General features: G+C 40.3%; 1 protein-coding gene across 2 annotated transcripts in view; it reads right to left on the reverse strand.

Annotated features, from left to right (window-relative positions):
- HYDIN (HYDIN axonemal central pair apparatus protein) overlaps positions 1-17,656 on the reverse strand; it is a 312,592-nt gene that overhangs the window by 212,146 nt on the left and 82,790 nt on the right. For both annotated transcript variants that reach the window (XM_058674096.1, XM_058674095.1), the window contains exon 8: positions 7,289-7,490. In XM_058674096.1, the coding sequence (XP_058530079.1) occupies positions 7,289-7,490 (202 nt within the window). The remainder of the gene's footprint in view (positions 1-7,288; positions 7,491-17,656) is intronic.

Genomic DNA, 17,656 nt, shown 5'->3' on the forward strand with positions numbered 1-17,656 from the left:
AAGGAATCCACTGCCTTAAGGGAGCGATGCCCAGGAGTCGGGGAGAAAATCCTGTAACTACACTCAAGTAACCCCCACCACCATGGACTGGAGCCCACCAGACCCTCATAAATTCCCTAAAGACCATGGCATTGCTGCTGGAACCCTGTACGCATGCACCTCTTAGCCACAAGTGTCTGTAAGAATATTCACCCCTCTTTTTTATTACTTTTATTATTATTATCATTTTATGATACATTTCCATAGCCCTTGGGATTTTCCTTACCCCCTCCCCAAGTTCCCTATTCCCCTCCCACTGAGTTTCCCTATATTGTTACTATAGTATAGTTCTTCATACACAATCATATGTCCATCATTGTGGGCACGGACAATGGCAAAGAATCCAGCATCCTATTGTCAAGATATAGTTAATAGTTTCATTGGCAGTCCATCTCTGATCTGGAAGTAGAGATGCATACTGCATTGCATCCTCACATCTGGATATGACAGTCTCCATTACACAATTAACTATACATCCCCTTAAATGAAAAGCCACAAAACAAAATCAACAACAGGAAGAAAAGAAGAAATTAAAAACACCATGAAGTTAAATAACGTGCTACTGAATGACTGTGTTGCTGCAGAAATGAAAAAGGAATTCAAGAACCTGCTTGAAGAAAATGTTGCTACTGCATGATCTATGAGTCAGTGAAGAATTTAATGAGAAATAAAGTGTTTTGAAGAGATTAAACTAAATAAAAAGAAATCAAAATCCATGAGATATAGTTTCCACTCATCTTTGTTTCACCCCTAACTCTTTGGGGAACTCAGGAATTACGCAACAGGTGCCTGGCTGGTTGCTCTGCATACTGCAATAAACAGCTACTTTCTTCCACCACTCCAATGTCAGTGATCGGCTTTCTGTACATGAGGTGAGTAGACCCAGTTTGAGGGTTCTACAACAATACCTCCAACCAGTTTGGGGTGTTGGTCGGCAATGGTATGTCTGTGACTTCTAAACTGGCTGAATTCTGATTCTTTCCCAGTTGACAGTTTCCCAGTCCACAGAGCCCACAGATAGCAGGAACCAGGTTTGGATACAGACTCTATGACCTATCTACTGGCTCTAGGACGTTGGGAGGTGCCTCTCTGTAAGAAAGATGTGCTAAAGGTTAAATTTTTGAGGACCTGGTGCAGTTCTCAGGACAAAGCAGGCACTCTATAAACACCAGTTTTCTCTTTGTGGTAATCATAGGCAAATACCAACATGCTCAAGCTGGGCCTGGAGTCCCTCACTACACCCTCCGGGACGCCCGCCACCATTACTGTCTCTCACGTTGGGTAAGTTAGAGGAGCAGCCTTCCCCAGCTGGCACAGGAGCTGTGTGCAACTTTTCTCGTGAGGTTTTGCCTCCTCCCAGAACAAATGATCATCTCCCAAGCACTGTGCTCACATTACCAGTGATGACAAATTGTTTAGCAATGTGAGTGCTGAGCAGGAGCCTGGGTTGTTGAATTCCTGTTCTGGGTCTACCTCATTTTCTAAATTACTCTCTATGCTTGGGGTTATCAAATATCTCTTTTTTACTCATGAGCATTCAGAGACCTTTGGTAACAAAGCATAAAGAAGTCAAGGAAATGGGTTCAGCTGTTCTAGTTCCCAGGAAAAAAGTGCTCTGTGTTTTCTCTTTATTGCTAGGTGGGAAGCAGCATCACGGTAATCACTGCTGGGCCGAGCTGGGCAGATCACAGACAGCTCGTCTGCAGAAGGAAATGAATCTATCTATTTTTATGTTGTTACTTGATAATTACCTAAAAGACTTATAAATTATGTACCTTCTCAAATAATAAATTTTACCAGCAGGAATAAACCCTAAGAAATAATCATGTTTGTAAGCAAAGACGCAGCTACAAAGACATTTATTAAGGTTCTGGAATGACGCCAGCAAGCCCAGTGAGTAAATCTGATGTTAGAAAATGAAGGATTGGCTAAATGTTGGTTATCAGGCACTGGCCAAACTCTTCACGTGCATCATCTAATTTAATACTCATAACTACAGCATGAGGTGGTTTTTATTATTGACATCATTCCCACTTTACGGATCATCAAACCAAGGTTCAGAAAGATTAATGACGTGCTCTAGGTCACAATGTTGAAGCATGGGAGCCCAGACGGCCAAGAGGGTCTTTCGCATTTTGTATTACCGGATACTAGCCAATGAGCAATCTTGCTTCCTACTGTGCTTCTCTAGTAAAATAATAATAAGGAAAAATATTTTATAGCATTTTAAAATGCCTGTGATTTTTTTTAACTTACTTATTTGAGAGGCAGGGGGAGAAAGAGACAGAAGGAGAGAATGAGAGAGAGCGAGAGAGACTCTCAGGATTGGTTCATTCCCCAGATGTCTGTCTACAGTGGCTGAGCTGGGGAAGGGTTGGAGAGAGGAACATGTCTGCTGGCATCCCATACAGGCACCAGTTCAAGTCCTGACTGCCTTACTTTTGCTCCAGCTCCCTGCTTATGGCCTGGGAAAGCAGCAGAGGATGGCTCAGGTCCTCGGGCCCTCTATCCCTGTAAGAAACCAGGAAGAAGCCCCTGGCTTCAGAAAGGACCAGCTTCAGTCATTTCTACCCTTTGGGGAGTGAACCAGTGGATATAAGATATCTCTGTCTCGTTTTCTGTGTAACTCTTTCAAATAAAAGCAAAATAATAAAAGGAATTTTTTAAAAAAGACATAGATTACACTTGAAAGAGTTATATACAGACAGAGAGAAAGAAATCAATCTTCCATCTGCTGGTTCACTCCCCAAACAGCTGCAACAGCCAGAGCTCAGCCAGTCCAAAGCACAGCCCCTAGGCCTGTGGGCCATCCTCTGCTTCCTCCCCTGACTATTAGCAGGGAGCTAAATCAGAAGTGGAACAACTGGGACTAGAACCAGGACCCGTATGGTATGCTGTTGTCACAGGCAGAGGTTTAGCTTTCTACACCACCATGCCAGCACCAGAAATTGACTCATTTTAAAACTTGTTAATTATTTCTCAGTTTAAAGCAATACAGATTTTCCATGATTGCCCAATATGTGAACATTACCACTAACCCTTGAATACAATCCCTGCAGGAAGACATGGATAAAAGGTGGTAGATGTGCAGCAGGCAGGAGCCTGCACAAGCACCCAGAGGCAGAGAAGTACACAAAGCAACATGAATGGATCAGACAGAACTGCACAGGACAAGAAGAGAATTGAATACAAAACATGACATCCACTCAGCTTTTCTTTTTAAACATAGCTTTATTTATTTGAAAGGCAGAGTTTGAGAGAGTCTTGAGCCTCAGGTGCAGCAGGATTGAGTAAGTAATGCTCTTTCATCGTGAGGGGCTTGAAACTTGAACCCTGATCTCTCACACAATCCACATGCAGCGGTAATTGGCTGCTGAGAAGACTAAAACCCAGAGACCACAGCCTTGCAGGCTGTCAAAAATTCCTGCACCCCACTTGGAATGGAACAGATGGGCCATGTGACCCGGGAGAGAAACTCTGCAATGACAGCTATGAACTGAGGCCGTGGTCCTACTCCTGTGTACCAGGTTACCATGTTTGTCTTCAGATTCGATTCTTAAATGACCTGAGAGAAGTGAAGAGTCCTACCAATGCCACCAAACTACATTTATTAGGAGCCAGTGGCAAACCTGAAGCCCAATTAAAACTGATTTGTCTAGAGGAACACACCATTTCCCGTACTTCAACGTGATGAAATAAATCCATACTGACCACTCAGTGGAAGCCCCAGTGAGAATTCCAGTTTTTTTTTCCTAAGGGCAGATCAAGAATTTGAGCTAGCTCTGGGTAGCCACTGGGACAATGGCCATGCCCTTGATGGAGAAAGAGAACTTAGTAGTTCATGCTGAGTTTCTGCCTACAGTAAATGTGATGAGAATCCCTCAGGACCAGGCTGGGAAAGAAAGGAAGAATGACTGGTGTGTCTATTTCCAGAGAGATTAATTGCTCTGCAGGATTCAGATAAATGTGAAGGGAAGAAAATGAAGAGAACTTTTCTTTCTAAAGGTCCCTGTCTCAGGTTCTAAAGTTGCAAAAAAGAGTGAAAAACAAACAATAGCTCAGAACTATTTCCTCAGGGGACACATGGTTGGAGTTTGGAGCCTAGAAGCAGCCCTACATCCACAAAACTGGACAAGAGTCCTCAGGCTTGTGTCAACACACTAAGCAAAGTGGGCAGGAAGGGGTCAGCCCTACTGGAACAGAGATTACAGACTGTCAGAAGGGAAGAGGACTCCAAGGGGTGGAAACTCCTCTGGTGGGAAGAGACAGCACATCAAGATGCTGGATAAAAAACCATGATGGTTGCAGCAGGAGTTAGGGTGTGGGTCAAAGCCATCAGCACCTTCTAAAGGACTTCAGTCCCAGCAGATAAATTGCCTTAAGGCAAGCTTTGACCTGCCTTACAACTGCAAAGCAGCACACAGGCTCCTGGTCTCACCTGCAAGTTTACAGGGATGTTAAATCTCAGCTCCCTGGCATCATGGAAGGCCTTGAGAAATGTGTATCACCTCAGGATCAAAGCCTACCTTCTCTCTCTACATTTTTAATCACAGACTATGAAGGGGATGGAGAAAAGAAGAAGCTGCTCACTCTCATGAGCCAGAGAGTGTGATGCAGAGGCTAACCCCAAGGACACCTGCACAGGTGCTGCTGGGAGCTCAGGAGAAGACGCATCCCATCAGCCACTGCCCTTGCTGCTGCTTTTCAGGGCTGCACAAACCTCTACCCATTAGCAAGCTGTAAAAGAACATTCTGCTTCGTCTGCTACTGATGGCTGTCTGAAAACAGAAAAATCTGTGATGTGCATGAGGAGGGGCCCCCCCCACAGCAAGAGCACGGCTGCCAGGCAGGGGGGACAGAAGTGCTGAGCCAAGGGCAAGCAGCTCCGTCTCTGTCTTGCTTTTGGAGAGGGTGAGCCTGTCCTGGCACTCGCCTCCAGGATGGCTGAGAACAGAACATACAGGACGCTAGGATGAGTAGAGGAACAAGAGAGGGCACAGAGAGAGAAGGGGTCCTCTAATCAATGAAGAGATGGGCTACAATGGCATCCATCTCCCCCAGCAATCAGGTGAGGAGGAAAAAAAGGAATGGATACCCATTCAAGTAGACTCTTTACAACTTAGGGAAAAAATTCTTTGAATGGCAAAGGGACAAGCAGATAGAGAAAAAGACAGATAGAGCTCTCCCACTCACTGTTTCAATCTATAAATGCCCACGATGGCTGGCTGGGACTGGGCTAGGCGGTAGTCAGCAGCTGGAAAGGCAATCCAGGTGGCCCACATGAGAAGCAGGAACCCAGGTACCTGAGCCATTGCGTACTGCCTCCCAGCGTGCATGTCACTGGTGAGCTGGGATTGGAAGCGGAACAGGGACTGAAACTAGACATCCTAATATGAGACACAGGCATTCCAAGAAGTGACTTTACTGCTACACCAAATTTCTGACCTTCATTAACAGGCTCTGTAAACTGCATGCGAGAAAACATGAGCTCTGTTGCTGAATGTCACCCAAAGTGAAAAGACAGCATTATCTTTCACTGGCATGAAGTTACTTTCCAAGTTTACTTGTTCAGAGGGGCAGGATGCTAGATGACAAAATTAGGCTCCTAGTTCCAGTTCTGTAACAGCTATGCTGCATTGTCCCTTGTTACGAAAATAAAAGTAAGAGATAGAGTAAAAGAGAGACAATGCAACAAGAAATGTAAGATCAAAAGACCACATGAAAGAAATCAGGGTGTGAGTGCTGGGGGAGGTGAAGTGATAGGGAAAAATAATAAAATAAATGTCCCTTCTTGTATGGCTGGAATTATATTCACTGTAGTTCAGCATCCCCAATGCTAATGGGCTTTAATTTTTTTTTTCAGTTTAACTGCTAAAATTAACTTCCTTAGATAGTTTTTGGACACTGGCACAGCATCAAACACACACATGATATACATACAAGTCCAACCCAGAGTCACGGCAAAAATGTAGCTGGTGTACCTCTTACGATGTAGGCTTACAGGACAAGGGCAGTGTTACAACACCGCTTCTGCTGTTTCACCTTCAGGACTTGTGTCCACACTTTCATGTTCTCTCTGAGCACGTCTGGGTGATTGGCTGGCGAGCAGGTGTCGGCTGGGAGAATCAGGACAAATGAAGCCACAGCTGCCTTTCCTAGCCACTGACATCTCCACGCTACGAGGCCAGAGCAGGGCAGGGTTTTCTTTTCTTCCCCCTTTTAAAGGTGGCACAGTGGCAATCCAGTGATTAAAGCTTATTGTCTGAATGACAAGGCCTCTGGCCCACTGTGTCCTGTCATTGTCGAAGCTCCTTCTGATTCAATTAGGAAGAGCACACTGGGGGACGTGCACCTGGTTTCCAAGGACCTACGATTTTTATTTTTATCGCATGCTAACTTGGTCTTAAACAAAGCTTTGAAGTCTCCCAGGGCTAATCTTTAATGAAAATGGAGAGGCAAGTAAAAAGGGTGAAAAAAAGAAGCTGAAACAAATTCCAGTGAAAGCAGCCCAAAGTGTTAATTTAGAGAGGCTGGCAAGAGATAAAATGAAAGCGAGTTTAAAAGAGGCAAGGATGTATTCGGTTAAAAAGAAATGTTCAAAATTCAGCAGCAGTGAGATTAGTTACACATTTTGGTTTCACGTTTTATTAATTTTCTCCACTGCCTAAAATATCATTTTCAAAAAGCAGTGTGTTAGTGATATGAGTAAGAAATCATTATTAAATTACATGGTTAGCAGTGATTGAATAATGCAACTAAAACCAAGACCATAAAAGTCATTATATCGAAGCTCTCCATCTCCTCATTCTTCATATTTTCTGGAAATATTTCTTAACTGAAAAAAAAAGAATCTACACTGATGCCGGTCCAAAAGAAATTATTTTTATAAACTGATCAGACTTGATAAAGTTATAAGAAGAAACAGATAAGTAGATTAGCTTTGAAAGAAGAATAAAGAATGATATATTTGGTCTTTAAAATCTAGCAGTTCCATGACTGCTCAGTTACAGTAAGGGTAAGGTGAATTGGGGATGGCAATGTTCTGCTCCACAGAGCCCAGCTACGGTTCTTCATATGAGCATTATGAAAGAGCATCATACACTGGAACCCAAGGTATAAAAGTTTAAAATTGAGCTGCTTCAAAAGTTGCTATAAAACTCACTGATTTTTCACATTAACTGATTTTTACGCTGCCCCTCCCCACCCACTCCGCACCCTTTATTGATTAGGGATGATTTCTGCTACAAACCTATACTTTTCTCTTTCCTCTTCTTCCTGGGTGGCGAATACCTTCCACTGGAAATGGGCAATGATGTTACTGCGGTTGTGAATGGTTACAGTTCGCTGACTGGAGAGAGAGATGTAGGTCTTCTCGATGATCAAAGAATTCTTGTCCAGCCTTATGTTCAAGTCCACGGCAGCTCCATAGAGAGACACAAACACCTTTTCACCTGGGAGTTATAAAATACAAGCACACCTTCAAATTCACTCTGGAATGACACTCCTTGGCTACTGTTTATCTAAGCTGAACATAGGGAATGTCACACAATCTCAGGCAGGCACTTCTTTCTGACCACCCACTTCCCCCACCGAGCCAGGGACAAGACAAGATCGCAAAACTTAAGACATTCTGGATGCAAAGAAAACGCAACTCCCTTGCCTGGTTGCAGTAACAAACACATAAAATGCGAATCGTTGCGATGAGTACCCAAGAATTTTCTTCACAAATGCTTTAAACACTGCAGTCTGACCAGGAGGGTGACTGAATTCCTCAACTGGCCTTCTCTTTAGCCCATCAAAGAGCTAGACTCCTCATTCTCAAAATGACCATACTGAGTACACATGCAAACAGCCGTGCAGCCTGAGAATACTTAAATCCAATCTTGAACAGGAAGGACGAAAACTGAAAATGGACTATTTAAAAGGAACTATATTCCTAAACATTTAGTGAGGACTACAGCCGTAGCCATTTGGGGTACCTGTATCCCATGTCAGACTGCCGGGATCTGAGTTCAGGCTCCACTCCCAATTCTGGCTTCTGAGCACCCTGGGAGGTGGCAGGTAATGGTTCCACTGGTTTGCTCCCTGCCACCCATGTGAGAGACACTCCTGGCTTGGGTCTGGCAGCATGCACGCACACACACACACACGCACACCAGTCTGGGTGGTGGATATTTCTTACACAGAAAAAAAATAGACAAAAGTACTTAAAGCTTTAAATTTTAAATAGTAAGAGCATCTGTATTCAGCCTAGCAATTCAAGTCCCTGACTTCATTCAAGATACAACAATTAACCTGATTCTATGTATGTCACGAAGGTTCTTGACTTTGAAGATAAAAACCTGTACATTATGTTCTGTTTGATCTCTGCAATGCCACAATAGATGGGTTACTCTAATGTCAACAACAAAAAATCAAGACATAAACGTTGAATGTTTTGTTGATATCTGGGGCTGGGTTTCAATAAGAACCAAGAATACTAGTTTCTTGTTTCTTAGCAAATGTTTTTGCTCCATTCAAGAATGTATGATCCAAACATACGATGAACAACCTTTTATAGATTTTAAGTGTTCCATAGAGTATAACACCCACAGGCCAAAAGAGTAGCCAAAAACTCCATCCTGATCTCCCACATGGGTGTCAAGCCCCAGATACTCTGCTACATTCCCAGGAGCATTAGCAGGCAACTGGCTCAGAAGTGGAGCGGCTGGAACGTGAAGTGGTGCCCCGAATGCGATGCCAGCATCACAGCTGCAGCGTATTCCTCTGTGCCAGCCGTATTTGTCTCTTACTTGTTGTGTTTTCTACACATTTTTATTTCTCCCTATTGTCTTTTGTATTTGTTGGACTGTATTCTGTTTCACTGTTTTTGTTATTTATAAATCTTTTGTTATCTATAATATCCTTTGACACTTTTTATCTTAAAACTAGGCTTTTTTGCCCCTATAAGCCCTGAAGTGTGAGCCTTTCCAATTAGATTTCCTTTTCATTTATTATTGTTAGGGGATCACTCTCCATTTTTTTTAAAGTTTTATTTTATTTTCTTTTTATTGGAAAGGCAGATTTATAGAGAGACTGAGAGACAGAAACAGAAAGATCTTCCATTTGCTAATTCATTGTTCAAATGGTCACAACAGCTGGAGGTGAGCTGATCTGAAGCCAGGAGCTTCTTTCAGGCCTCCAATGAGGATGCAGCGTCCCAAGGCTTTGGGCCATCCTCCACTGTTTTCCTAGGCCATAAGCAAGGAGCTGGATCAGAAGTGGAGCAACCAGGACACAAACTGGCACCCCTATGGGATGCTGGCACTTGGAAACAGAGGATTAACTAGTTGAGCCATCTCACCAGTCCTCCACTGCTTCACTGAAGATGCTAAGCATGGTTGTTTCATTACCTGATTCTTTGTGGTTCTGTTGGCTTACCATGTGGAATTCTCTTTGTATACCTCACTACATTTAGTTGGGTGGTTAAAACTTTGGAAACTGGATTTAAGTACCTTTCTCCCAAGAGAAATGAGTTGCCTTTTGCAGGAAAAATGCAATGATGGAAAGACATTTTGAAGTATTTCAAAATATAAAGCTAGGAATTTTTTTTTGGAATTAAAAACATCAACGCATAATTCAGAAAGCATGCTTAAAGTCAAATGGGATTAATTAGGGCCCGGCGGCGTGGCCTAGCGGCTAAAGTCCTCGCCTTGAACATGCCGGGATCCCATATGGGTGCCGGTTCTAATCCCGGCAGCTCCACTTCCCATCCAGCTCCCTGCTTGTGGCCTGGGAAAGCAGTTGAGGACGGCCCAATGCATTCGGACACTGCACCCGCGTGGGACCCCCAGAAGAGGTTCCAGGTTTCCGGCATCGGATTGGTGGCGCACCGGCCGTTGCAGTCACTTGGGGAGTGCATCATCGGACGGAAGATCTTCCTCTCTGTCTCTCCTCCTCTCTGTATATCTGACTTTGTAATAAAAAAAAAAAAGTAAATCTTAAAAAAAATGGGATTAATTAAAAAGAAATTTATACCTAAATATACCACAGTAAAACTGAAAAAAACCAAAAACAAACATAAAGTTCTGAATGCAACTATGTATTTCAGTTGAGATATAGCTGATGCTCCAATTGAAGCAACAAAACTAAAAAACAAGGTGGGGAGGAAAAGACAGTTTCACATATTGGTGTGGGAAGAGAAAAGGGTATCATTCTTCCCAACTCACTGGAGCAAGTTTGGCAACATAGATCAATGTATCTATTAAAATGATAAAGCTATTTCTTCTGCAGCCCTTCTTCTAGGGCTCTATTCTATACACAAGCCAGAATAAAGTCTGGGTGTTTAATATATTACTCATAACAACATTAGAATGGGAAACATCAAAATCTGTAATATACCTAAAAGTAGAACACTGTATAGGTGTGACAGACTACCCAGTGAGTCATAAGAAAATATTTCCTGGACACATGTAAGTGGAAAAAGCAAGATATAGAAGAACTGACACAGGTCATTTTTGTGTAATGAGGAAAAAATAAAAGCTTGCATTCATACTTGCATCTATTTGCAAAAAAACCACAAGGAACTAATAAAATGGGAATGGGATGGGCTGGACGGGGCGGAATGGGAGCGAGAACTTTCATTACCTATTTTCAAAATATTGCTTTATGTTTTGAGCATCAGCAATGTGCAACACATACAAAAACTTCAGCGTAGAAAAAGAAAGTTTAGGGATTCCCATACGCTTGTAACATAGTTAGATAGTTTTAATAATCAAAAATACAAGCTAAGATGCCATTTCACAAACCTCAGGTTAGCAAAAACCAGTTTGATCCACCCGGTTGGGTGGGTGACATATTGGTGAAGTTATGGGAAAATAGTGCTCACATACTGCCAGTGGAAGTATAAACTGCTACAAACAGCTGACTAACCAATTCAGAATCCAGTGAAATGCAGGATAAGTTTCCCCTAAGATTCAGAAATTGCACCTGCAGGTATTTATCCTAAGGAAAAACCTCACATAGTGGCACAAAGAAGATAATGCACAAAAATGTTCAACGCAGAACTGTTGATAATATCAAAAAGACTAGGAACTATCTAAAAATCCAACAGAATAGATAAACGCTGTCATTTCACATACTGGAATGCTTTACATTTATTAAAATGATTTAAAGCAATGTAGACCTAACATATAATTAAGTCTTCAAAACATGATGAGTGGGGAAAAAAGCATGTTGGAAAAACAGTATGTACAAGATGATATCATTTATGTGAAATCTAAAACTGCTTGAGGTACAGTTAATGGACAAGTAAATAGTATTAAAATGCACCCAACATAGTCGCTCAAGGAATAAAATATGGGAATTACATCAAGAAAGGGTAACTAAATGGCTTCAAGTCAAACAGTTTAGTTATCCATAACGTTAATCCCCCTGGAAGAAATATGTATGATAAAAATTTGAGATGTATTAAATATGCCAAATACTGTGTTTTTGTAGTTAACTGAAATACTTCATTGAGTAAAAATTAAAGGGAAAATTAATCAAAATGATCACCCAAATATAGGACTCAGAGATTCCTGTTATCATTTTTGAGTTACAAAAAGTGTTCCTTTCCAGAAACACTGCTACAACTATTGCTTTTTTTTTTTTTTAAGATGGCCATGGCATTTTGCCTTTCTCATCAATATCTCCCTTCGAATCACAAAGTATGCATAACACTGCTCAAGTGCTTTCACTTTACCCCCACTTGTGCAAAGAGTCTTGAGAAGGGTTGCTAGTTACTGAGGAAGTGGGTCCCTGAAGGACTCAGGACAGAGGCAGTGTCACCCTGCTCTCACACAGCACGCGGAGCCTCAGCATAAGCACCGAGTGCCCTTCAAGCACCTGTTCTCACTGCAGTTCCTTTTCCGGTTCCTCAAACTGAAAGCCGCAATCCCTGCAGATGAGGTTAGCCACAGTCATTTGTTACGTCCCGGTAAAGATACATTTTGTGGAAAGTCTCATTACCTCTTGCCAGTTTTGCTGCCATCAATCAAGTAAAGGCAACGGTGAACAAAACTAATTTTACAAAAACAAATATGAAGTTAGCTAAAGACACAACGACATTTCAAACTGTGGTTTCACTACTTGCAGACAGTGGAGGGCATGCAGAGTCTTCAGGGAACTCAGTGTTTTTTCATCCACTGCTACAGCAAAAGCCCTTGCAAGAGCTCAGTCTTGGTTCAGAAGGCAGAAACTCAGCCACCTGGCTGAGCTCACAAGGCATCACCCGCAGCACAGCCAAGCATCAGGGTGCGGACTCCTGAAAGGGCAACCTGAAGACCTGGGTTCAAGTGCTGGCTTTGCCTAGGTGTGACGGCATCCAACACCTGCGGACCTCCATCTGCCCACCTCTAAGAGGAAAGGAGTCAAAGACATGCTAAACCACTGACACCAAAAGACCGGGAGTCCTGGCTGGCAAGCGGTTCTACAGAGACCGCAGCCCATCTCCTTAAGCAATAATCAACAATCAAGGGTTGTCCTTCCTAACTCACTCTCACTCTTACCCTAAGCTACGGAATAAGAACGAAGGGAAAAACAAAACAAAACAAAAACTTACATTGAGGAAAGCTTCCATTGCCTCTTAAAAACAAGTACAGATTTCCAGATTTTGTAATCATTATGACACACATTTCATAGTCATAGCAATTACACAATTGAAAACATAGTTGATGTGGGTGACTTAGCATAGATTCAGATAGGCATTTTGCAGTTTCAACAGCAAAGTATCATCTCATGCTTAATTACTCACTATATCATATTTTGATATTCCCTCCTGTTCTTTCTGAGAAAAAAACACTTTGTTTTTTAGAAACTTTACTAGAATAAAATACAGAAATGACCATAATACTGCCCTGTGGAGTACTAATATTATAAATGATTCTATATTTGGTAGTAATACATCATCACTCCTTTGGGTGGGGGGGAAGGTTGTTTGCCACATTCTGATTCCTGAATTGAAATATCTCCTCTTCAGTGTGGAGTGAATACTTTTAAAAAATGCTGAATAAGAACATCAGCTCTATAGCCTTTCTATGCCAACGGTTAATGTCACCTCTAAGGTGACAGCAACCTTACCAGGCATAAAGAAAAAACTGCTCAACTTGTTCCTATTTCCAGTACTCATTCAAATATCCAAAGGTGCAATAAAAAATTCTTTAAGAACCTGATGTGAATTCTAATATCTTCTTGGAACTTTGTATTACATAAAGTTTCTCAATCTCAAGTTGCAAAGTGTGAAAGCTGGGCAGTAAACCATTTGTCTCTTAAGAGTTAAATAATGTTTTCACTTCTAAGAATGTTGAAATGATAAAACACTGAATTAGTTGTTCTGTCTTTGGTTATCAATGTAAGCCTTGGCTAATCATATCTGTGTCTCTTCCATACAGATGAATGTGTAAAAGATGTATTACTTCAGTTCTTTCTTTCTTCTAGACTATAAATAAAAGGTGAATAAATTCCTTGTGGGATAAAATCAATTGCCTAAATAAACCTGATTTTATTATTCATCAGCACCCACGGAGAGAAGGGTGGGTTAGTAGAAAGAAAGAGTTTTGGTTAAATGGCAAAAATATTATATACTGGCAAAATGTTAATACTCAACTTCCATAATTGCTCCAGCACTGGATCAGCCGCCAGAGAAAACAAAGGAATTTCCCAGCTGCATTTAATCAATACGACACCCAGGAGGAGGGGCAGCAAAAAAAAGACACAAGCACAACTGTTAGCAATATGACTGAGCACTCCCCACTGAGGAGCGTCCATGCGGCTCCTTCTGGGACACTGAGAAGAGGCAAACACTTCCATCCACAGCCATGTTAAATTTTCCTCTGCAAACAGACTCCTGTTTTAAGGAGCTGCAGACAGTTTGGGCAAGTGCTTATTTAGCAAAATCGTAAGGCAATGATCACAGCTGCTTAGAAAAGTTCCATTATTACCTGTGCTAAGATAATCATTACTGTTCCTCACAAATCAAAGTTATAGGTCATGGCCATTGATGACCCACACTAAGGACGAAAGCATATTCTTATCAGCAACTTGTTTCTTGTAAGGAAAACTATTACAAGAGTTTATCTGTCTGCAATCTTCAGAAAATGACTACCCATTCACCAAAACTGACACCAGAACGTCATGGTGTACAAACCAACTTTTCCGCAAGTGAGCAGATTTTAACACATCATTGTGGTTCCACATCTTTCCTTTAGCACAGGACTTTAAGCAAGGGAATAGTCCTAATACACACATACAAGCAAACTCGAGATCAAGGGCCACTTGCAGCATGTAGCTGCATGCCAAATGTATTACGGAATTAAAAATGCAAATATGGTAATAAAGATTAGGAAGATTTTGGATTGGTAGAAAGAGCACTTGGTAAAAGATGGTGAACACTCCAATCCAGGTAAGTATCAAACCTCAACCAAAAAAATCAAGTTTTAAAATTGTATCCCAACATGTGAAGACTTGTTTGCCAGTCTTAAATTACTAATTTTGCACATCAAATGTAGTAAAAATATGTCCAGAACATTAAAAAGAAAGGGATAAAGAAAGATAAATGCTATTTAAGTATTTATCAACAATTTTATTTTAGTGAGAGCAAAATGATTCAGTACAATTCATTCATTCACTTTCCATCTCCTGGATTAACACCTTGTGGTATGATCATCCAAAATAATTACTTCTAAGGCCATGTTTCCTTTTTTTCCAATAGATGGACAAAATAATTTCTCAGAAAGATATGGGGACTCAGATGAAAGAAATGCGTCACAGAATGAGTTTATTAGCACTTACATTTTTCCAATTTTATTGCCTATTTACTCTAACAACACAAAGATTTTGGCTGTAATTCAGCTAATGATTTTCCCATCATGGTACTGAATACTTAATGATGGAACAAAAGATTGATAGCAAAAAATATATCAGTAATTGCACTCAATATAAAAGACTTAATAGTAAAATTAAAAGATAAAAATTTTCAGATTGAATTATAAAACAACCACGTGGCAGCATTTCCAGATACCATACTTTAAATATGAAAACACAGGAGAGCTCAGGGTGAAAGAATGAGAGATACACCATGTCCACTCAAAGTTCTTAGTAAACACCAAATCAACTAGACTTTGATGTCAGAACTCTTACACTAATGATTAAAACATTTCATAATGGTAAAATGTTAGTTCAGCAGAAAGCTGTAAAATCCCAAAATGTGTATATACCAAGTTTCATATCTTAAAATATATGAAAAACTTATCATTCAAAAAATAGAAAAATGAAATTCAGAATCAGAGTTGTGGGTTTTAATAACCTCTTCCAAGCAACTAACAGAAAAAGGGTAGCAAATTTAGTTGGGACATAGGTTGAGTAACAAACTAACCTATTTGATATTCGATAACCTTTAAGTATGCAGGCAAAAAGAACAGGGCATATTTAGAAAAATGAACTGTTCTGGGCCATAAATTATCAATTAATTTCTAGGCCCGAAATCATCCAAGATTCATTTTATTTGTGAAATCAAACTAGGATTTTGTAATAGAAAGATAACTATAAAATTCCTAAATATTACTCAACACATTTCCAAAAAGCCAAAGAAAAAAGAACAAAAATGAAAATGCCAAAGTGCTTCTAATTAAGTATTAATATAAAATGGAACATTAAAAATATAGGGGAAATTTGACATAAGTTTTAAATTTACTGTCTTACAGGTGTATATTATAAAAGCATAAAGGCTGAATAATATCAATATTATGAGCATCCCTCCTAAGAGTTAGAAGAAGTGTAAGAAATCAGATCTGAAGAAGTAGAGGAACGAAACCATACTCTGAATGAGTCTCCTGGATTCTGCCCGGCCTACCCCGGGTTCACATTTTCTGTCTTTCCTTCCCTCCTTCCTTGCCCCGCCCTCTTTCTCTGTAACTCTGATTTTCAAAGAAATAAATCACTTAAAAAAATTAAAAACCTGTATTCCTTAAACAGTGAAAGACAGCTTACACAGAAGGCCTGAGCAGTAGTATTAAAAAAAAATTTTTTTCCAAAGACTATGAGAATAATTTCCTATTTGTTTCAAGACAATATTTTAATGTTACACCAAAACCTACCAAGGATATTATTTGAAAAGAAAAAAAACTTATAGGCCAACTTTTCTCACAGATTTGGATATCAAATTGTCAGAAAAAATAGTAGTAAATCTAATCTAGTTATTTACTAAAATGATAATGCTTAAAACTTGGGCTTATCCAAGAACATGGAAGGAATTTAGCATTTCAAAACTAACTGCCATGTCAGAAAAATAAAGGTGAAATAATTTATGATTATGTCAATAAATGTGAAAAATATATTTGAGAACATTTAAGGCCACTCAAGATGAAAAACCTTAGAAATCTAGGGATGAGATTTCATTAAAGCGGACCTCCGGAACAAGACAGTGGGGTAAGAAGTTACTGAGCTCAGTCTACAGACACAAAGAAATGTAAAACACACAGTACAGCTCAAAAGGGATACATATATTAACAGATAAAGTAATAGAATGATAGTGGAGCTCTAACAGGAATTCTAGAATGTGAGAGTAGGAAAGTAGGGAAGAGTCGATAACCCAGAGTGAGTAATGACATGTGGCTCTCCCATCCACACCTGCACAAAAACGACATTGAAGCTGGATTAGTAACCCAAATACAGGAGCGGAGATGACACTCTCGCCAGAAGTGAATACTGTAGTCAATATGCACCATTTTGGAGAAGAAAAAAATATTTTTTAGCAAGAAGGCAAAAAGCATTAACTATTACATAAAAAACTTAAAATAGTAAATCAAAATTACAAATTTATGCCTACCAAGAAAAACTAAGAGTAGAAGCAGATATCAACGTATAATTGACAACTAATATTTACAATATTGAGTTGTAAAGGGCATTAAAATTAAGCATAAAAAGAAAAATGAACAAAGTCTTGGACAAATACTTAAAAATAGATACATGAATGCCACACAAAATGGTATTCAGCATCATACATCGTTAAGGAAGTGAGAATGAACCTATTGTTACACACACTTTGTATTAGTGGCGCATCTAAAAACAAACCTATACTGTATGTTGGAAAGGATATGAAGCAACTGGAACTGCCCCCTCTACTGGTGGCAACGTAAAGCAGCACGACCGCCTTGAACAATTGATGTCTCGGTATTAGGAGCTATGTTTTCACATTTCATGACGTGAACAAAAGTTCTGTCCTCTTCAAGTTTCTCCTGCCTGCACCAGTGAACTAGAGTAAACACGGGTCACTAAGACATGGGCTATGCCACAGGCTGCAGTTACGCTGGGCAATACGGAACCAGGGCCACTTAGGCACAGGACGTAAACTAAGGCTGCACAGATACATCCCACAAAGCCAGCAAGCCCGAACCGTGACTCAGAAGTCTGGAGCTCTTACCCTGATTGTGCATTTGTTTTCTCCCTATAATGTCCTTTCAAAGGAAATTTGGGTCAATTAACATGTGTGAGTAAAAGGAAGCGAGAAAGAAACAAGAAAAATAATGAAATAATAAATGATACTAAGACATTAATTTGAAAAGCAAGTTTGGTGAATGAATAATATATGAAATACATGATC

This window comes from Ochotona princeps, chromosome 16, assembly GCF_030435755.1.
Source record: "Ochotona princeps isolate mOchPri1 chromosome 16, mOchPri1.hap1, whole genome shotgun sequence".
NCBI lineage: Eukaryota > Metazoa > Chordata > Mammalia > Lagomorpha > Ochotonidae > Ochotona > Ochotona princeps.